The sequence below is a fragment of the Helianthus annuus genome, chromosome 13, assembly GCF_002127325.2.
Source record: "Helianthus annuus cultivar XRQ/B chromosome 13, HanXRQr2.0-SUNRISE, whole genome shotgun sequence".
NCBI lineage: Eukaryota > Viridiplantae > Streptophyta > Magnoliopsida > Asterales > Asteraceae > Helianthus > Helianthus annuus.
Window position 1 is genome coordinate 20,053,310 of NC_035445.2, and position 21,970 is coordinate 20,075,279.

A 21,970-nucleotide genomic window follows, 5' to 3' on the forward strand; every position below is an offset into this window, starting at 1 on the left:
CCCATACACCTTAGGGACACCTGCCCATGATCCATGATCAAATGTAGGCTGAGTTGTGATGATCTTGAGGGCTTAGTTTCACTATAAATACCCAAGTTTGGCTCATAACATTCACACAACTCAAACATACATCTCTGATCATTCTAAGGAGCTCCCAAGCACCCTTCTCTGCTCTATAAGCAAGAACACACTTCTGTAAGTCGTTCATACTCATTTTGGTCCTGCATTTCCATAGTTTTAGCCTATAAACACAACCGTCGTAACTAACGGTTGTCATTACAATAACTTGCAAATGGTTCAGTCTTATGACGGATCAAAAGTAGTTTTGAGTAGGTAATTATGTGGGTAATAAACCTCTAAAAGGGTTCCCCCTGATCACCACTCTAACTATGTCAAATATCAAGTCAAACGTGCGGTTAAAAAGTCAATAGAAAGCTATTTTAGCGATTTATGCATAATCTGTAATGTATATGTTATGAAACCTGTTTTGACACTTATAAAACATGATATTAAGTATATAAACTTGTTTGCGCTCGTTTGAATCGACCATTTGCTATAATGAACCGGTTCGGAGCCGAATGTCGCAAAAGTTTGACTTTTGTTTTGACTTCAGTTCTGACCCGTTTTAGTGAGGTATAGATATGCCTTAGGACACTCTTAGGACCAGGTCACATGTTGGTATAAACCTCTGTGATCGGTTCATGAGTTATCCGAGTCTTTTACGTATTTCCGTCTTTCGCCTAAAAGTTGACCGTAACGGCCTTTTTAAAATAAAACGAGTATTCCGGACACGTGAATGGACCAGAACCTTGCTTATTAAATTATAAGCATGTCCGTAAAGTTTCACGTCAATCCGAGGTCTAGAATGGGAGATATGCTAATTAGCGCAAATTAAAATAAACTTTTGTAATAAACGGCGCAATTAGCATAACGCCTATCTAAACCAAGATTTCGTCACCAAATCTTTTACCCACTGTTATAAATTAATATTTTGGGAATTTTAAAGATTTTTAATAATTTTTACCTTGCTCATAACCTGCGGTTATGGCTACGGTTCGGTTAATACCGAATATGCCCTTTTCGGCCAAAACATGAGTTCTACAAGGTCTTTTGACCCGATTCCAGTTGTTACTGATTTTAAATAATAAATAAAGTATTTTAAGCTTTATAAGCTGTTCGGGAAACTCATATTTCCTGTAGAACTCGAAAAGCTCTTTAAAAGTCTTTAAAATGACCGAAAAGCCCCTACGGGGCATAATATTAACTTAAACTCGTTACGGGCATCACGGAAGGTATCCTACTGATACCACAACCTCTTTAAGGCATATTGACTTAGGAAATAAGCGTACGACTCTCATGGTTAACCGTTTCGCCTATTGCGCGCACGGTTCGGCTTATGAAACTAGTTTTCATAAATTAGCCGATACGGGTCAAATTATATTAATTGGACCCCAAAATCCAGAGTGTGAACCTTGAACCCATATAAAACAAGTCTCTGAACTTGTTTGGGGCAGAATCACATTCCATTCTCGGTTTTCGCCTTTTCGCGCGATTAAACCGTATTCACATAACGGAACCAACCGGTCTAGGCTACGGCCATTATAACGACTCGTTAGGATTCTAAGAGGTTAATTAAAACCTTCGTTCCAGATTAGGAGCCCCAGTAAAAGCTATCGGTGATTTAATCCAAATTAAGGAAATATACTTGCAAAGGTAAATACTTTAACTTATTTCCCCTATATGGGCTTGGGTTACGGTATATTAATACCGCTTGATTGAGCATTATATTCTTCCATCGCTTAGGTGGTTAATTAAATAATATGATCGGCTCATTTAAACAGTTTTGTTTCTTAAAAGCCTTTGGGGGGTTTAATGACCGTTGTCCCGGATATCCTTGGCATCATTTTACGAAATGGCCACGACCATCGACATCCCGGTGTAGGCGTACACCCGGTATATATTGTCGACATTAAATTAAAAGACGTAGCCGTTGGTTTTTATACTACGGTTTTACGCAATGTGGTGTGTCTATAAATCTTTAACCCGCCACGACCCGGGCTACTGAACGCATAAAAGAACATGTAAAACATTCACAAGATTTTATTATAATTTTCCCAAGTTATAAAAGAGTTTGTGCCTTGTGCATTCAAATCAATTTTAATAAGCATTTTTAAATGTGTCAGTTGAATGTATTTACCAGTGTAAACTGACGTATTTTCCCCAAAAAGATTAAGTGCAGGTACTATACGAAATTGGCTGGTATTAGCTTCCTAAGCATCACGAATAGTCTCGCAAACTCGATGCCGTATCTGAATGAACAATATTTATTTATTTTGATCCGCTGTGGATACATTCGACTTCTTTAATACATTTGATATTACAATCAGAGGTTGAAGTATATATTATCTTTAAAGCTTCCGTTGTGCATTTATATAATTGTGTGGTTTGACTATATTGTTGCCAACATCGTCACGGTAATCCCCCACCGGGCCCACCGGTGAGACACGTGGAAATCGGGGTGTGACAAAGATGAACAACGGGAACCCTATAAGTTGGGACGCCATGGAAAGTATAAGATTTCCCTTTACGATTATTAATGCATTAGGAAGCCTGTAACCAAAAGTTGTGCTAAGACACAAAACATAAAAAAAATATATAAAATAAAAAATAAAAAAATAATAAAAAATAATAATAACAATAAAACTCTTTTTCCCCTATAATTCTACTAAGATTTACCATTCGGAACCCTTAAATTTATTTGAAATGACAGGAATACATACCTAACTGATAAATCTTTAATTGTACCTCTTCAAAGTTATAGAGGTAAATGAAAATTTTAAATCCATTAAAAGATCATACAAATTAAAGGTAAAAATCTTAAAGCATAGAGAATAGTTCTGGTCAAAGTAAAGTGAAATTCAGAACAAAGACCAGAATATACCTAGAAACTAAACTAACTAAAAATATTCCTCCATATTTCAGGGAATCTCGAGGACGAGATTTAAAACAAGGTGGGGAGGATGTAACATTCCCAAAATTTTATCTATATAAAATATATCAAAACTTATGTTATTAAGGATGTATCATGGGTAAGTTGACCAATGAAAATATGAGATATTTTGGGCAACCGTAGGAACCGTTTATAACTAATTTTGAACCTACTATGTTTTTAATAAAACTTGGTTCAAAATGTAGATACAGATATTCTCGTTTTAATGACATATTCATTGTTTTAGAAAACATCATATTTTAAAAGTTATAAGCACCAAATAAGTGAAGCAGTTAAATTAATTATAATATAATAAAAATAATTAACTAAACATTAGAAATATAAAAATAGTATATGCATGATACAACATATTATTACTTGTGCATGCCTACGAATGTAAAGTCTAAATAGGTTCATATATTCTAGATTTCATGGATAAGAATTGAAATGGGATGATATAAGCATACGTAAAAGGAATTAAATGATGGATGTGTACGTGTCTTAACCAAAGCGTAACCCCTAAGTTAATGTGAAGTATAAATAGAAGCACAGCTACTCATTTATTTGGCTGTCCATTTTCTTTCTCACGCCAAAGATACATACCCCATTTTCTTTAATTATTTCTACAAAGCCTTGCCCCGTTTTAAGTATTGTAGCCCCTGATCACTGATACCCTGTCCAAGTGACGTAGGGCCCCGTAACGTATGACAAGGCTCTGCCTAAATTCGTTGGGGTTCTGTCTCGTGACGTAGGGATAAAGTAGAATTGGGTTGCTATACTTAATGTGAGTGCACTATATATTTTATTAAATAACCCATGAGTGATACCCAAAATAGAACAACCCTCCTAAAACACCCCTGACACCCTACACTTTCTAAAATATATCCCATACGTGAAAACCGATCCCGAAATACAATATATAAATTAAAAACAAGAAATAGTAAGTTGAGGCGGGCCGCGTAAGACCCCGTTAAGTTAACGCGGGCCGCGAGAGATCGAAGTTGTGGCGCAGCCCGGTGATGACACGTGTCATCATCGTGGCGAGTCTAGAGGGTGAGCCGGACAAGCTAGTCCGTTGACCAGGGTTGACGCGGGCCGCGTAACCCTTGTCCTTTCTTTACGCGGGCCGCGTGGGAACCAGTTTCAGCACTATATAAGAAGGCCATCGGGTTTCACTTTCCGTCGCTCACATCTTTCTTTCTAAACGAATTTCTGAAGTAGTAGAGATTATAGTTGGGTATTATACCCCTAATTAGCGAAGCTCTGCCTCGTTGTAAGTATCATAACCCCTGGATACATATTAGATACGCTGTCCGATTGATCTAGGGTGAACAGCTGTCGTGGTTCTGCCCGACGTAGTCGTTGGAATGTCGTCTCGGGGAGGGTATTACTAATGTTAAAATGGGTTATTATACTAACGCGTGTGCATTGTTTATTACTTAGATTATAACCAGGGAATCACAAAGGAAAGCCCTATAATAGCAATGTGAGTTTATCCTCTTTTTGTTAATGTTTTTGGAATAATTTACAAAACCTTAAATGTTTTACAATGTGATTAAGCGGTGATTGAGTCTTTGTAGTTCTTCAATTACTGCCGGTATGTTGGGGTTTTGTATACAAAATTTGTACTACTTGCGAGTAGTAAGTCGGGATGACAATACGTTACCATTGGACAATGAGTTAGCCAATGGGTAATATGACCCACAAGTCAGGATTGATAGTACCAAATGGAGTAATTGTGTAGACATAAACATTGTAATCGTCCTCGATACTGCTTTAATCGATAAAATGTTTCTTGATTAAACTGGGATTCACTCACCAGTATTTCTTGCTGATAAAATGTTTTAAACACGTGTTTCAGGTAACTTAGTATGAAGCTAATAAAAGCCAGCTGGAGAGCACTGAAGGCTTGGAAAAGTGACAATAAAGTTACCTAAAATAAAATAGATGTTTTTATTAAACAAAATAGGATTTGGTCCTATGAAAATGTATGTACTGCAAAACTTGGGTTTTATCCCATGTGTTTAATGTTATAAAATGTGGTGGTTTACTCTGATAAAATATTTCCTAACTACGGTCCTGATGAAAAATTCCGCTGCCAAATTAGACCATACACGATACCACCGAACTGGCTCACGGCCGCCCGTTCCTGAGGGATCGGGGGTTGTGACAGAAGGTGGTATCAGAGCTTTGCCACTGGCTCAAGCCAAGGAAGTGTTCCGCTGACACTTAAGTTTTAAATTATGTGTTAGGAAATAACTTATGTAATTATGTGTTTTATGTTATTTGACTATTTGTTAGTCTACAGTATGAGTAATCAATATGATTACATGTACCCATAGGCTACATAGGCAGATGTATTAAGGTCTCTAATAGGAATGCCGTACTCTTAAATTGCATCTGTTCCCTAAATAGGTAAGTGCCTCAATTTACATAATATATTTATAAGTTGAAATTTTGTTAGTAATTAAAAGTGCAATTCACACGTAAAAACATATATATATATATAATATATATATATATAAGATAATATTAACTAGCAGATGAATAACGGTGTGAGACTTCGTAGCCATCAATGCCTAGGAAGAAGACTAGAGAAGAGATGAGAGTTCATCAATGCATAAAGCATGAGGTCATTTATATAATTATATTCGAAATAAATAAAACTAATTTTTCTATCAATTTAATAATAGTTTTGAATATTGCACCGTGATACTGTAGTAATTAATAAGAAACAATTTATTCCATATTTTAGAAATATATATATATATATATATATATATATATATATATATATATATATATATATATATATATATATATATATGATACTGTCAAAGCCACATTTCAAATATCACAGTTTAGGGATATAAAACTTTATTTAATTACTTATAAAACACAAACTTAAATTATTTGATATCAAATAGAAGTGTTACAGCTATTTGTAAATAGTAACACAAAACATAAACATAGTTTTATTTCAATATAAATTATTTGTGACTATTTTTATATTGCAGTTATACAAAAATAAAAATGGTATATCCCTCGTACAAATACTTGATGTTAAAATTGAATTACATCCCCTAGTTATAGCTATAGCAGGTAAACCCAAAATTATATTATGGAATATAATCATATGATACAATATTGAATATTCCTCATGATCAAAGGTATCATTATTCATTATGACCTACCGTGGAAAGATGAATTAGATAAACAATGGGCAAATCTCCATATGTTAGCCACTACAACAGTAGATGCTAACTTATTTTAAATAGTTGAACCACCAAACCAGTACCGACACCCATGCCACCTATGAGCCAGAAATTTTGCCCATTAAATAAACAACCTAGTAGGGGAAAGAGATAGAATAGACCTTACATAAAGGCATATTAAGCATAATACTCTTATAACCTAGATAAACTAAAATAAGTCACGGATGCATAATCACTAGTCTGTTTTAAATTCCAGTTGTAGCTTATAATAATTATATATATAAATACATATATATATATATATAAGTCGCAATGTTCGTCGTTTTTAATCAATCTATTTTTATGATTGTACCCAAATGCTTATATTAGAAATTTGTCGGTGATAATTAATACCACCTACTCAAGTAATATTATAATATACATCAAACTAAGTTAGTTGTTAACAAAGCAATCATGTTCGTAACTTTCTTTTGAAACCAATCATTTACTTTGATTTAAAATCTATACTACTTTATAAAGCATATTCAAGGGACTTCTTAAAGTCATAAAATTTCCTTAAAAGACTCCTAAAGCATGATGTACAATCCTCTAAAGCACAACATAATTTGGTTTTCCTATTCTACCCTCACTCACAAAACAAGGCAGAGAACAAAACCACGTTATCAGCTCATTAGGGTTTCTGTCTTTCACATCCGCCCCATTTCTTCTCTCTCTCTCTCACCAGGCGATAACCCTTGATCGATGGATTTCACTGCCGAATTCACTGGATCGACGAATTTCACCTGCGAATCCACATCTCAGGTACGATCTGTTAAACCTTATCGGCATTTTTGGTTTGTTGTTTGACTTAGATCTGTTAAATTTTAGGGTTTTTTCTCCGGCTATGACCCTAGATCGATGGATTTCTCCAGCTATGACCCTAGATCGATGGTTTTTTCTGTCGAATCCACATCTCAGGTACCATCTTTTTAACCTTATTGGCATTTTTGGTTTGTTATTTGACTTTGATCTGTAAATTTTAGGGTTTCTTTCTCCAGCGATGACCCTTGAGCGATGGATTTCACCGGCGTTTTCAAATCTCAGGTAACATCTTTTTTACCTCTCGGCATTTTTGGTTTGTTATTTGACTTGGATCTGTTAAATTTTAGGGTTTCTTTCTCCGGCGATAACCCTAGAGATAGATGGATTTCACCGGCGTTTTCACATCTCAAGTACTATCTTATTAACCTTATCGGCATTTTTGGTTTGTTATATTACTTAGATCTGTTAAATTTTAGGGTTTGTTTCTACTTGATTTGTGAAATAGATCCAGATCTGTAACTTTTTTCTTGCAGATCTTGTTACTTTCAGATCCGTAGTTTTAGTCATGTTTTAAAGATGACCCACTTGATGATTTCTGTTCTTTGCCATTAGGTTTATGGACGAAGACGATAAAGAACTTATCTCTGTCTCCGAGACCAGTGATAAAATAAGAAGTTGAGTTCTGTACTTATCCATTAAGTAGTTGATATATAAGTAGCCATTTATGGTTCTTTATGATGAGCCCTCATGATTTAAGGCTCTTTTGGAGTGAAGTATAAGTCAAAGTATCTCTTTAAACAGTCAAAATTTTCTACAAAATTTTCTACAAATTTTTTTTTCAGATTTTTTAAGGCTCTTTATGTTTCAGATTTTAAGTGGCTGAGGTTTGAGGCGGTTTCGAGGTAATGTGGCCGAGATACACGACGGAGATCGTGATTTCCGGTTGAATTTTGTCGCTGTGTAACCGTTTTTGTTCGTTCATTTCGTTTTCGTGTGGTCAAATTTTGACTAATATCTGATCCAGTTTTGTCTGATTTGGTCCGATTATAGGCGACTTTTGACTGATTTTTTAAACTTTGACCTAATTTGACTATGACCGCTATACCGGTTTCCAAAAAGCGGCAAATAGTGGCCAAATAGCAGGCTATAGCGCCGCTAATAGCGGAACCGGAAAATTTTCTACAAATTTTTTTTCAGATTTTTTAAGGCTCTTTATGTTTCAGATTTTAAGTGGCTGAGGTTTGAGGCGGTTTCGAGGTAATGTGGCCGAGATACACGACGGAGATCGTGATTTCCGGTTGAATTTTGTCGCTGTGTAACCGTTTTTGTTCGTTCATTTCGTTTTCGTGTGGTCAAATTTTGACTAATATCTGATCCAGTTTTGTCTGATTTGGTCCGATTATAGGCGACTTTTGACTGATTTTTTAAACTTTGACCTAATTTGACTATGACCGCTATACCGGTTTCCAAAAAGCGGCAAATAGTGGCCAAATAGCGGGCTATAGCGCCGCTAATAGCGGTACCGGAAAATTTTCTACAATTTTTTTTTTCAGATTTTTTAAGGCTCTTTATGTTTCAGATTTTAAGTGGCTGAGGTTTGAGGCGGTTTCGAGGTAATGTGGCCGAGATACACGACGGAGATCGTGATTTCCGGTTGAATTTTGTCGCTGTGTAACCGTTTTTGTTCGTTCATTTCGTTTTCGTGTGGTCAAATTTTGACTAATATCTGATCCAGTTTTGTCTGATTTGGTCCGATTATAGGCGACTTTTGACCGATTTTTTAAACTTTGACCTAATTTGACTATGACCGCTATACCGGTTTCCAAAAAGCGGCAAATAGTGGCCAAATAGCGGGCTATAGCGCCGCTAATAGCGGAACCGGAAAATTTTCTACAAATTTTTTTTTCAGATTTTTTAGGGCTCTTTATGTTTCAGATTTTAAGTGGCTGAGGTTTGAGGCGGTTTCGAGGTAATGTGGCCGAGATACACGACGGAGATCGTGATTTCCGGTTGAATTTTGTCGCTGTGTAACCATTTTTGTTCGTTCATTTCGTTTTCGTGTGGTCAAATTTTGATTAATATCTGATCCAGTTTTGTCTGATTTGGTCCGATTATAGGCGACTTTTGACCGATTTTTTAAACTTTGACCTAATTTGACTATGACCGCTATACCGGTTTCCAAAAAGCGGCAAATAGTGGCCAAATAGCGGGCTATAGCGCCGCTAATAGCGGAACCGCTATGAGCCACCGCTATTTGGACCGCTACAACCCCAGACGTCCGCTAACCGCTATAGCACCGCTATTAACTGCATAGCGCCGCTATAAAAAACTTAACATTACAGTGCTCATCATACCACACTTTTTAATATATACTTAATGATATAACAAATTAGACAAACATTGACCTGGCATCATATGGGTTTCTCCGTAAAATATAGTATATATCCGAGTCTTGGATTTACTCTGTAGAGGAACTGTTTGAAAGGCTTTTCTGCAATTACAAAGGAACTAATGTGTTTCTCCGTAAAACATTGACCTGGCATCATATGGGTTTATCCGTAAACTGTTTGAAAGGCTTTTCTGCAAACATTGACCTGGCATCATATGGGTTTCTCCGTAAAATGTTTTTGTAAAGTGGAAGTTTGTTCCATTTACTTCACCGAAGGAGAGTCGGATTTAATTTGAAACATCATGTTCGTATGGCCTTGGATATAGTAAGCAACATACCGATGAGAAAAAGCGAGGCGGTGTTGCCGTAAAGTGATCTTGTTTTGCTAGCAATAGTTGGTTTGAAGGTATGATCTTGTTCTTAACCCATGAAAACATGCTCATCTGGCTATCTTTATATCTTATATGTTGTGTTAGATGGTGACGTTTTTTTGCGTTGTAGGATCCATGTCGGCCCGGTGTCCGAGTTGCTGTCCAACTGTGCGTAAAGGCCCGTGTTAAGGTAAGAATGGTGACTGGTGACAATCTTCAAACCGCCAAGGCAATTGCGTTAGAATGCGGTATACTCGGGTTAGATGCGGACGCTACCAAGCCAAACCTAATTGAAAGGAAGTCCTTCCGTGCAATGTCGGATGCACAAAGACTCGAAGTAGCTGAGAGGATATCGGTATGTGATTTTACAACAATACCCTCTTGATTCATGCATGTGAGAGATGACATATGCGTGGTGGATAATGACAGGTGATGGGGAAGTCGTCTCCTAACAATAACTGTTACTCGTGCAAGCTCCGAGGAAAAGAGGACATGTCGTTGCGGTTACTGGAGATGGAACTGGCGATGCCCCTGCTTTACATGAGGCGGATATTAGTCTTGCTATGGGTACTCAAGGCACTGAAGTAGCAGAAGAGAGTAGTGACATCATCATATTGGACGATAACTTTGCTTCGGTTGTTAGGGAGGTAATTAACTCAGTCTGTTTCTTAGTTCCGTTTAGATGTGATAATATCTACCCATCCTTATTAATCAACATTTTGGTTTGTTTTTTCTACTAAATTCAGAAAGTTTCAACCGAAGCAGTTCTATTCTACGTCTGCTTGAAACAACTATTCTGGTATTCACAATTTCAGACAGTACTCTCTTATTTACTTCTAAAAATTTTCTATCCAACTTTTAGTTATTATTCATATGTTTACAGGGAGTTACTGAGCATATGCTTTACATTGGGATGCTATTTAGTTATGATCTGTTAAAAGGTTTGCCTGATTGATTTCTTTGCTTGATTCGCACATTTTATATTTGTGGTTCTCACATGCTTGGCTTACTACCAGATGATGATAAATGTGATAAGTTAGTCCACATTCATACTTGTTTATTGTTACAAGACTTCTTGGTTCCTGAATGGGTTCTTTTTTCATTTATGTGTAATGACTACATATCACTTATGGAGAAAAAATATATTTAAAATCAGATTTATGTGTAATGACTACATATCACTTATGGAGAAAAAATACATTTAAAATCAGTGCACATTAATGTAATTGTGTTCAAGGTATTAGATTTGGCTGTGTTATCATGTTATTTGATTGCGTATGCTGATAAATCAGTTTAGTGACATATTTTTTTTCTTTGATACTGTTCGTTAAGAAGATATACTTGATCTTGTTGGTTTTAAACAAGAAACCAATATCTTGTTGGTTTTGTACTAATATTTGAACAAGCCCCAACTAAAAGATGTTATGTGCACAGGTTGAAAAGAGGTGGACAACTGGGTTGAAAAGAGGGAATAGTGATCAACAATGGTCAGAAGGGTGAAAAGAGGGAACAACTGTCCGAACTCAGCTTGGTTGAAAAGAGGGAACAATGGTCAACAGTGGTCAGTATGCTGAAAAGAGGTGAACTGTGGTCAGAATTCAGCAGTCTGCTGAAAAAGGTGAACAATGGTCAGATTTCAGTCTGTACATCTACTTTTTTTTTCAACTTACAGCTTTTTTTTGGTCAACTTACAGCTGGGTTGGGTTAAAAAGTATATGTTTACTTTTTTGACATTATATATTCAGGTTTAAAAAGTAGATGTCAAAAGTACAACAACCTTTGACATTATATATAGTAAATTTAAGCTCCATAAACTTCATCCAACTTTCTACGAACACTACACACGCACCTTCACCTTCAGTTTGCTGCTACATGGAATTAACAACATTCAGAAAATCAATTCAACCGTCTAATTGTAAGTTAGTGTCAGTTTAACTTAAGGTTACTTTTAAAGCTCACTTTTGTTATATTTATATTCCTAACAAATTGTGTTTTATTTCATTTCAGAATACTATTTTCATCTGGGTCTTCCATTGTTTCTCACCTCTATACATTTGATTCTTGCATTATTTCTCTATTTTTAACATCTTGGTTCTGCGTTGTGGTAAGTATTTCTCACATTTCGACTGTTTATTTTGTATGTGTGTTGTACTCTTACATAGTGATAACAATGTTTGATACACCGATTGTAAAAATCTTACACTATTTTAGTTGTTAAGACTTATCGACTGTTTTATTTTATATGTGATAACAATCTTCACTTTTTCCCGTTCTGTAAAAAAATATCAATGTGAACCTCAACCGGCAATGTTATGTTTATACACAAGCAAGTCTCTCTTTGAGTTAAATTAAGATAGTATTTACAACAAGTATTCTGTTTTCTTCTAAATTTTTTACACCCAGAATTTGCAATGGGTTAATAGTCCAACAAAAAACAAAAATGTAAGAAAATGATGCTTCCATGCTTTTCAACTTCTAATTCTCATTCAGGTTCTGTTGCTATTTATATATATATGGAGGGTAAAAAAAAACCAGAGGCCGATTAATCTTCTCTTCATGTAAAAATGCAATCTTAACATCTTCCATCTCAAAGTCTCTTGAGACAATTATTAGTGCTAATATAATTAAGGAATACAAGAGAAAATACCTCATTATAGTCTGTCTATTCCTGCCTATTTTGTGAAACCAATCTAGCTTTGAATCTACTGCCACTTCAATTCATTGATGTCATTCATTTACTTACTTGGTATGTATAGTTGGTACCTCCTCACGAAAGCATAAATATTTCATTTTCTATGACCAGGACAACGGTTACGGCCTCATTATCTATGTTTATCTTGAATATTCAATACTTGAAATTGTGACACATCGTATTTACTCTTGTAACATTGTTTGCTTGTGCTAATCCGTTTTAGTTTTAAATCACACTATTTTTTTTTAAACTTTATTTAAATGTCAAGCAAACAGACCGTTCAAACAAATGGATCACAAATTTGTGTAAATTGGACCACCAATCAATAGTCGTTGTGGGCCTACCCAATCACCTTATAAATTAGCCCAAATAATTTATATTTGGCCCATTATCAGTTATTCCTCCTTTGTTACATTACATGAATGAATCTCCCAACATCCCATCCCATGCATTTAATTGACTATTTTAGTCCAAAAAATCTTTTAATTGCCTGCCTGCCTATTCATGCATGCAGCTCCGAAGGAGTTCAAACTACATTCTTCAATTACTTCATTCTGGAGTCTTTTAATTATCTTCAATCCTCATTGTATATTTAGCAAGTACATCTCATCTACAAAAAAAAAGTAGATAAACAATTCACAGTAAAATTCATTCTACTAATTTAAGTGTTGCACAAAATAATTAACTTTACAGATTATAAAATGAATGATATGTGGTAAAAAATGAGTGATAAACGATTATAAAACGTGACAAAAAATGCAACTAGCATATATTAATTTTTTAATTTTTTTATGTAATTCATAAATGTCAGTTCAATTAAAGTATACTTAGTCATTTAAATATCCTTTTGGCATAGTTAAGTTAACTAGAATTGCAATTTATTTATAAGTAAATATAATGATACATATAAAAAATTGGAACTAAAATGTGGATTATTTTAGTACCACATAATTTTTTTATTGTTAGATATTAGGGTGAGTTAATCTTTTTTGTTTTGTTTAAGAAGAAAGACAAAGGAACCGGCTACAATCGATGTCAATAATTTATTTTTTCAGAATATCATAACTTTGTATCCAATAAAATTGTATTTAAACTAATTTTATTTGCTTAAAAATTGATCTTTATATCCAATCAAAATTATATTTTTCAGTTTACAATTCATTCCAAACACATATCAATTGAGAGGTATGGGTGGTGGTTATCCAATTCCAGTTGAACCACAAGGGCCTTCAAGTCATGGACGATCAAACCCTTCTCGAGAGACAACCCCACCTTCCGTAACAAACCCACCCCCCGTCACAAACCCACCTCCCGTCACAAACCCAACTCCTGTCACAATTCCTCAAGATAATGATCCAAATACTTGGACGGATGAAGAGTTGATTTGGGCGTATGACTATACCTTTGCTCAACTACAATTTGGGGCACTACGTATTGGGGAGGGGCATTATCGTCCATTGGCAAACACTCCTACAGTGCCAAACCATCCACCATCTTCAAACCCCCGTCAAGTGGAAAACCCCCATCAAACACAAGGAGTACCGAATTGGGCTGAAGGGTACGAAACCGATCCTGGAGCGGAATACGAACCACCCTTGGATGAAGAAATGAATTGGGAACCCTAAAAAAACGTTATTGATGAATGCATCCACCGAAACGACGATGATAATGATTGATTCTCCTATGATTCGATGTTTTGTGTTTTAGTAATATTTAATGTGATTTACTAAATGTTCTATTATGTGTTAGTTATTTTTATTTCAATGTATTTTTGTTTTGTATTAGTTTGAATTTTATTTATGTAGATGTTTCGGTTTTAATTATGTATTAATATAACTTTTTTATTTTAAGGTTATTTAAATTTTAATCATGTATTACTTTAATTTTAGCTGGCTCCCTCTCTTATCTACTTGACCTTAAAAATCAAACAGATATAAATTTAAATATATGTAATTTTTATTTTTTCTTTGACTAACATTGAACATTAATAGGATATGTCTGGTCATTGTACGGTCGACGAATTTTCATCATTGAGAAATGATAGAGCATGGTATAATCTAACCTTTGTTATGGTCGAGCTTATTTGGCATGACGTCGAGGGAAAGAGATTAGTGATTATTTTTCTTGATCAAAAAGTAAGAACATTATTTTTATTTGCTATATATGTTATACGTGTGAATGTTTTTTCACCACTAAATGTGTTCTTTTTTTAGAGACAAAAAATTGTTGCGATCGTTCCACAACATTTGATACACCTGTATAATGACGCTACATTGATGGGTGGCTTTTTTTTGTTGAATCATTTCCAAATTGAGAATCTCCACTATCATGAGTACCCAAAGTACCATAATTACCTCTTAGTCTGTTCGGAGAAAAAAATCGTCATCAATGAATATACGAAGCTTTTATCACTGGAGCTTACGATTCCAAGAGGTGCTTGTATATATCCGTTGGTGCCTTCCATTAAAAAATTGAAGCATGACAGAAGACCTAAAAAATTTATTGTTGGTACATATAAAATCCCATTCTTTATTTTTTGATTAAACATATAAAAGTTTATATATTTAGATATTAGATATGGTGTATACAATTTGGTTGATTTCATTGTAGATGTGGTTGGGAGGATAGTAGAAGGTAAACGGGATCGTTGTTGTTTCGAACTTTCTCTTCGAGATAAGACGTAAGTCATTATTAACATATTAGAGACATAATAATTACATCGTATGTAACAAAAAACTAATTTTAAAAGAACTTCCCCCAAAATTGTTGTGTACAGTGGTCATACAATACAAATGTTTTTGTCCTTCCTGAAGCCTTCCGATGTTATATGTACCATTCAAGCGGTGCAACGAAAGTCTATCATATACGTATCACGTGTCAAGTTGGTTCACCTACCGGATAGTACGTTATGCTTTAAACATCAACTTTCTAAAAAATTAGTTACATTTAATGGGTCATGTAATTTAATAAAAGTTGTATTTTATTTGTTTTTTCAGTTAATATTTTGAAGTCTACAGAACTGAGTAGGATTACGTACGACCCAGATATGCTCGAGGCACGAGATATTCAAATTATGGATCTATACTTAAGTCCCTGTTCATGATAGAAAGATTGGGTGTTTTTATATCTTTAGTTGTTGAATATTAAAATCTATGATGGTGTTTTGTGATTTTATTTTGGTTAACTGCCTTTATGTTTCTTTCCTACTTGTAGAAGTATACTTTAGTTTGTTTAATATTATATTATGTTATAACAAGTATGTTATATTACTTGATTAAAAAGTAATGGTTACACCTATTTTTCACCAAACTATAATCTAGATAGGTTGGACAACTAAAAAGTAATTATTTATCTTAAACGAAGGTATCACCATGGCTGACCTTCCTATTGAAACAATATTTGAGATATTAACGAGGGTGCCAGCGAAGGTCGTAGGACGTTCTAGGAGTGTTTGCAAGGAATGGTATGCGTTGCTGTCAACTCGAGATTTCATAAGGGTACATTGTTCTCGCTCATTAGTTTCATCTAACCAGAGAGTTCTCTTAATTGACGACCTAACATGCTCTGTTCATCCGATCATCTTTCAATCCTATGATTATGGGCCAAGGTCAATAGTTACATTACCATTCGACCACCAAAATAATGATGTGTCAATACTTTCACATTTGAATGGATTGTTGTGTGTTTGCTTGAATCATACAAACGAGTTGCTTCTTTGGAATCCAACAACTACTGCTTTCAAGCGTTTGTCAACATCTGATTCTCTTGGAATCTATATAAATAATCTTGATGCCGTTGGTTTGTATGCTGATGATGCCGATGATTACAAGGTCTTGCATATCAAGCGTAGGTGTGGTGTATATGAAAGCTATGTTTATTCTAGGGAATTAAACTTTTGGAGAAATATTCCTTTCTTAACAAGACAAGAGTACCTTAGCCCCAATTTCTATTGGTCACCAGGCACATTTTGTGGTGGTACTCTGTATTTCACTCTTTGCGAATGTTGGGTTGGAGGTACAAATGTGGTGATTTGTTTTGATATTAATTCAGAGCAGTTCAAGGAGATAAGCTTTCCACCTGTTCCATCTACGGGATTTGTTCAAGGTGTTTTAGTGAATGTAAAAAATGAGCTTCACATGTTTGCTACGACTGGCTGGTTTGAGATAACAATTGACCTGTGGACGCTAAAAGAGGATTACTGGATTAAGGTCTTATCGTGTCCTCCGATCCCCCCAATATCATTGTCATTGTGGGGCGATATAACACATTACGTGACGAATGGTAATTGGTTTGTGATGACTAAATTAGGGAAGCTTTTTACTATTGAAATGGATACGAAGCCCTTCGAAATTCTTTATCCAGTTACTTGGTTTCGTGGTTATAAGGGTGCGGTGTTTGTGGAGACCGTTGTTTCACCAAGTATTTAGTTTGGCTTTCACTTAATGTTATCATTATGTATTCGATGTTTTAAGAATTTTGGTTTTCTATTTCTGGTAATCATGTTATTTTGTTTAAGTGTCGTGTACTATTCTTGTAATAATTTCAGAATTTCATCATCTATAACTATCTTTTATTTAATTTGCAAGGTATTTGACACTTTAACAATTTACAATGACTAATGGACAACCAAACCATCTTAATCAAGCTTCTAGCTCTCGTTCATCTACTAGAGCTGAAAAACGAAAAGGGTATAACAAAAGATATTATGTTGCACGCAAAGAAAATAACAAAGTCCCAAAATTTGGGAGTAGTGAGGTCTCCCAAAGTGCTTCATCACTATCTTTAATGAGTAATAGATCAGCAGAAAGGACACCGTTAAGAAGTTTACAGACTAATATTACTCAATTTACCCAAATGACAAACATGAACGCGTCAAGTATTTCTACCGTGAAACGTAAGGAGTACAATGGAATGCATATTTCAAACGGTAGTCAAATTACATCAACCCCGACTAATGATGTTACGCCGACAACCACATTCCCCAATGTAATTGATGAAGTCATTACCAGAACATCACGAGGTTTCTATTTGTTTAACATTGATTTCTTTATTGAATTTGATATCTTTAATAACCTTCATTACTTAAGACAACGATTTTTTTAGGTGTTCGAATTCAACCACGTACACTTTTACCTCAACTTTCTGAAGTAGTTGATCAACCTTCCTTCCAAAATGAGAATGTAGAAGATGATCCATATAACTTTGTTTACGATCGTTTACCTAGAGAACATCGTGTTTTAAAAGAACGTGGTGCATGTCCTGATTGTGGAGCAAAACGTTTTCAATTTGAATTTGATACCTTTTGTTGTATGAGTGGGAAAACTGTGTTAGCAAATTCAGAAATTCCAGAGGAATTGCACCGACTTTTCACATCGCAAGATGAAATTGGAAATATTTTTAGGCAAAACATTCGTGCTTATAACACCAATTTTTCTTTTGCCTCAATGGGAGTGACGTTGGATGATACATTGAACAATATGAGAGACGGTGTATATACTTTTCGTGCACATAGAGGAATATATCACAAAATCGACCAATTAGTTCCGAGGGATGGAACCCCTAGGTACCTGCAGTTGTATTTTTATGATCCTGATGCCGAGTTAGATCTCAGACTCCAATGGCCAAATCTTGATCGTCGTATTACTCAAATTTTGACACGCGTTCTTTCTACAAACCCATATGTCGATACATTTAGAAGACTTGCAGAACTAGGACCTCTGGACAACTATAGAGTCACTTTGAATGCTTCGGTTGAACTTGACCAAAGGGTGTACAACCGACCAACGACATCGGAGGTATATAAAATAGTTTATATTAATTACAATTATTTAATAGTATTGCTTATTTTACTTACTTATAGTTCACGATTATATAGGTTGCTGGTATTTGGGTTGAAGGTAATGACAATATCACTTCGTATAAACGAAGTATTGTTGTGTATGGTAGGTCTGAATATAGCCAAACTATTCAGCCGTACTTCAGTTGTTACGATCCATTGTCGTATCCTCTATTTTTTCCTAATGGTGAGTCGGGTTGGCATGCAAACATACCACGTCACGGAGTATCAATAAATGAGGTTCGCAACAATGACAACATCAAAGGAGAAATGGAAGGTACCAACAATTTATTATCCTTTTTAAGTGAAGATCATAAAAATACCGTAATGCGTCTTATTTTTATTAATAGTTTGTTTTTAAAACATCTTCATCGTTCAGAGTCTAACACACGAAGTGGTAGAACAACCGTGGCTATGCGAGAGTACTACTGTTACAAGTTCCAGATTCGATCTACCGAAAACGTGCTTCTGTTCGGTGGTAGACTGCTACAACAGTTTGTGGTAGATGTTTACATAAAAATTGAGACATCACGCTTAGAATTTTGTGAGAGAAACAAGGCTAAGATACGTGCCGATTTGTACCAAGGTCTTGTGGATTGCGTCAATGCTGGTGAGGTTCATGCAAACATAGTCGGGAAAAGAATTGTGTTGCCTGCATCTTTCATCGGAGGGCCTCGCGACATGCGACGTCGGTTTCTAGATGCGATGACTTTAGTTCAAGACGACGGCAAGCCTGATATATTCCTTACAATGACGTGTAATCCTAAGTGGCCTGAGATATGTGATAATTTACATGTTGGTCAAACTGCACAAGATCGTCCAGACCTTGTTTCAAGAGTGTTCCGGGGTAAATTAGAAGATCTTAAGGAACAACTCTTCAAGAAACATATCCTTGGGAAGTTAAGTCATACGTTTATGTCATTGAATTTCAAAAGCGTGGTTTGCCGCACGCACATTTTCTCCTTATCATGTACCCGCAACACAAGATCAATAACGCCGACCATTATGATAAGGTTGTGTGTGCTGAAATTCCTAACAAACAAAGACATCCCAAATTGCATGAGATGGTTGTCAAGCACATGATTCACAGTCCTTGCAGCAATTTACGATTAAGCAGTCCTTGTATGCAGGGTGATCCTAAAATTTGTCGTTTTCATTATCCTAGACAATTTAATGAACAGACAACACAAGGAGAAGATGCGTATCCGTTGTATCGAAGGAGAGACACTGGGATTGAAGTGGATGTACGAGGAAAAACACTTGATAATAGATGGGTGGTCCCATATACCTAAGGCTTTTGATGATGTTTAACTGCCACATCAATGTTGAAGTTTGCTCAAGTATAAAATCTGTGAAATATCTTTTTAAATATGTTTATAAAGGACATGACAAACAGGTTATTCAAGTTGATCAAAGTGAGCCAGGGGTTGTTGTTAATGAGATAAAGAGCTTTCAAGATGCACGCTACATATCGCCCCCAGAGGCTATGTGGCGCATTTTTTCCTTCTCTCTTTCTCAAATCTCTCCTTCTGTTTTAGCCTTACAGCTTCATCTCCCAAATAATCAGATGGTTAGATTTAGAGATGATGACTTAATGTCTAATACTGTTGATAGGGAAAGAGATAAGAGAACCATGCTAACAGCATTTTTTGAGAGAAATAGGATCGATGAAACAGCAAGGGTATATTTGTATAAAGATTTTCCAAAACACTTTACGTGGAATGGAAGCACACGCCGTTGGAATCCTCGTGGCGGTAAAAAACAAAGAGGTTGTATCGTTTCCGCTAATCCAGCCGAAGGAGAAAGGTACTACTTACGCCTACTTTTGTCAAATGTCAGAGGGCCTACTTCTTTTGAACATCTTTGCACAGTTAATGGTCAACGGTGTGAGACATTTCGAAAAGCTGCTCTTGAGTTAGGCTTAATAGAAGACGATGAATATCTATCACAATGTCTCGAAGAAGCCTCTACGTTTCAGTTTCCCAATGCTCTTCGAAGGTTATTTGCGACCATATGATTTTTTGCCAACCTGGAGATATTCGAAAGTTATGGAATGACCATTTTGAATCACTGTCTGAAGATCATCGGTTACACTGTCAAAGTATAGAACGAGTTCAAAATATGGTTCTTACTGAAATTAGTGTCTTGCTACAATCCATGGGTAAAAATATCAATGAATTCGACCTTCCTAAGATAACAGACGATGTTAACTTACAAGATGCAGGTTGTCATGAGTTACAAGAAGAGTATGGAATTGTTTTGGAACCTGAACACTTGAGTGCCAAAGATTCACTTAATCCGGACCAAAAAAACGTGTTTGATGAGATCATGATGCATGTTGATAATGATCTTCCAGGCGTGTTCTTTATTGATGGCCCAGGTGGAACTGGAAAAACATTTTTGTACATTGCCTTGCTTGCTGAAATTCGGTCACGTGGTCTTATTGCTCTCGCAACAGCTTCATTAGGTGCAGCGGCTAATAATATGCCAGGAGGTAGAACGGCTCACTCAAGATTCCAGATTCCTCTTAATCTTGAAAATAATTCAATGTGCAATATCAAAAAACAGAGTGGGGCCGCTAAACTGATTCGGTCTGCCAAAGTAATCATATGGGATGAAGCGTCGATGGCTAAACGACAGGCGATAAAGGCAGTCGATCGTACATTCCAAGACATTATAGGCGTTAGTCTCCCATTTGGTGGGAAGATAATGGTTATGGGAGGTGACTTCAGACAGGTGTTTCCGGTTATTAAACGTGGCACTCGAGCACAGATTGTAGACTCCAGCGTACGAATGTCACCTCTTTGGTCTTTGACTAAGAAGATGCGGTTGACCATAAATATGAGAGCGCTGAAAGATCCATGGTTTTCTAAATTTCTTTTAAGAGTCGGCGATGGAACTGAAGAACCAATCGAAGGAAACTATATTCGCATACCTGATGACATGACAATTCAATGCAACGACAGAGAAAACGCTATAAAAGAATTGATCCATGCCATCTTTCCATCAATTGAAGATAATGTATATTCTTCAGATTATATAATCTCTAGAGCAATATTGTCCACTAAAAATGAGAGTGTTGACGAGATTAATAATCAAATGATTGAAATTTTTCAAGGGGAGGAAAAAGTTTATTACAGTTTTGATGAAGCTGAAGACGATCAGCGTAACTTCTATCCGGTCGAGTTCTTAAACTCGCTAAATATTAGTCGTTTAAAAATTGGATGCCCAATAATATTGTTACGTAATATCGATCCATCACATGGCCTGTGTAATGGCACGCGGTTTATATGTAAGGGTTTCATGCGAAATGTTATTGATGCGGAAATTGCAGTTGGTCAACATGCCGGAAAAAGAGTTTTTTTTGCCAAGAATCCCTCTAACCCTTTCTGAAGATGACATGTTCCCATTCAAGCTGAAAAGAAAACAATTTCCAATTCGACTTAGCTTTTCCATGACGATTAATAAAGCTCAAGGTCAAACAATTCCGAACGTTGGTATTTATCTACCGGATTCTGTATTTTCACATGGACAACTTTATGTCGCGTTATCAAGAGGGATTTCAAGACAAAGTACGAAGGTGTTGGTACATCTCGCCAAAGAATTCAAACAACGCGGAGTTTACACATCAAATGTTGTCTACCAGGAAGTGTTGCGTGATTAATTAATCGCATCCT

The 21,970-nt window shown here is 35.7% G+C and overlaps 4 protein-coding genes and 3 long non-coding RNA genes across 7 annotated transcripts; all 7 read left to right on the forward strand.

The window, feature by feature from the left end:
• The first annotated feature begins 7,121 nt into the window (after positions 1-7,121).
• Positions 7,122-7,424, forward strand: LOC118485428. Its single transcript, XR_004876051.1, has 3 exons — positions 7,122-7,161; positions 7,227-7,287; positions 7,353-7,424. It is a non-coding gene; the product is annotated as an uncharacterized LOC118485428 (long non-coding RNA).
• Positions 7,425-9,645: 2,221 nt separating this feature from the next.
• Positions 9,646-10,515, forward strand: LOC110902435 (calcium-transporting ATPase 8, plasma membrane-type-like). Its single transcript, XM_022149083.2, has 3 exons — positions 9,646-9,800; positions 9,871-10,120; positions 10,195-10,515. The coding sequence occupies exons 2-3, from the start codon at positions 9,962-9,964 to the stop codon at positions 10,351-10,353; spliced, it is 318 nt and encodes a 105-aa protein (XP_022004775.1). The 5' UTR covers positions 9,646-9,800; positions 9,871-9,961; the 3' UTR covers positions 10,354-10,515.
• A 1,096-nt stretch (positions 10,516-11,611) lies between these two features.
• On the forward strand, positions 11,612-12,006 carry LOC118485429. The gene is made up of 2 exons (XR_004876052.1): positions 11,612-11,680; positions 11,773-12,006. It is a non-coding gene; the product is annotated as an uncharacterized LOC118485429 (long non-coding RNA).
• A 3,238-nt stretch (positions 12,007-15,244) lies between these two features.
• Positions 15,245-15,515, forward strand: LOC118485430. The gene is made up of 2 exons (XR_004876053.1): positions 15,245-15,358; positions 15,454-15,515. It is a non-coding gene; the product is annotated as an uncharacterized LOC118485430 (long non-coding RNA).
• A 313-nt stretch (positions 15,516-15,828) lies between these two features.
• LOC110900452 (putative F-box protein At3g24700) lies at positions 15,829-16,884 on the forward strand. The gene has a single exon (XM_022147340.1). It carries the CDS (start codon positions 15,829-15,831, stop codon positions 16,882-16,884), a length of 1,056 nt encoding a protein of 351 aa, XP_022003032.1.
• A 184-nt stretch (positions 16,885-17,068) lies between these two features.
• Positions 17,069-20,310, forward strand: LOC110900453. The gene is made up of 6 exons (XM_035982140.1): positions 17,069-17,477; positions 17,561-18,252; positions 18,333-18,570; positions 18,673-19,232; positions 19,475-19,570; positions 19,690-20,310. The coding sequence occupies exons 1-6, from the start codon at positions 17,069-17,071 to the stop codon at positions 20,308-20,310; spliced, it is 2,616 nt and encodes an 871-aa protein (XP_035838033.1).
• A 104-nt stretch (positions 20,311-20,414) lies between these two features.
• LOC110900454 (ATP-dependent DNA helicase PIF1-like) lies at positions 20,415-21,686 on the forward strand. Its single transcript, XM_022147342.1, has one exon. It carries the CDS (start codon positions 20,415-20,417, stop codon positions 21,684-21,686), a length of 1,272 nt encoding a protein of 423 aa, XP_022003034.1.
• Positions 21,687-21,970: the final 284 nt, after the last annotated feature.

Excerpts from the sequence above, each read along its gene's own strand:
- LOC110900453 (XM_035982140.1), top strand. The coding sequence starts at position 17,069 with ATGACTAATGGACAACCAAACCATCTTAATCAAGCTTCTAGCTCTCGT. Across the intron at positions 17,478-17,560 it reads CATTACCAGAACATCACGAG|GTGTTCGAATTCAACCACGT; the intron begins GTTTCTATTTGT and ends CGATTTTTTTAG. Across the intron at positions 18,571-18,672 it reads CATCAAAGGAGAAATGGAAG|AGTCTAACACACGAAGTGGT; the intron begins GTACCAACAATT and ends TTCATCGTTCAG.
- LOC110900454 (XM_022147342.1), top strand. The coding sequence starts at position 20,415 with ATGGTTCTTACTGAAATTAGTGTCTTGCTACAATCCATGGGTAAAAAT.
- LOC110902435 (XM_022149083.2), top strand. The coding sequence starts at position 9,962 with ATGGTGACTGGTGACAATCTTCAAACCGCCAAGGCAATTGCGTTAGAA. Across the intron at positions 10,121-10,194 it reads AAGTAGCTGAGAGGATATCG|GTGATGGGGAAGTCGTCTCC; the intron begins GTATGTGATTTT and ends GGATAATGACAG.
- LOC110900452 (XM_022147340.1), top strand. The coding sequence starts at position 15,829 with ATGGCTGACCTTCCTATTGAAACAATATTTGAGATATTAACGAGGGTG.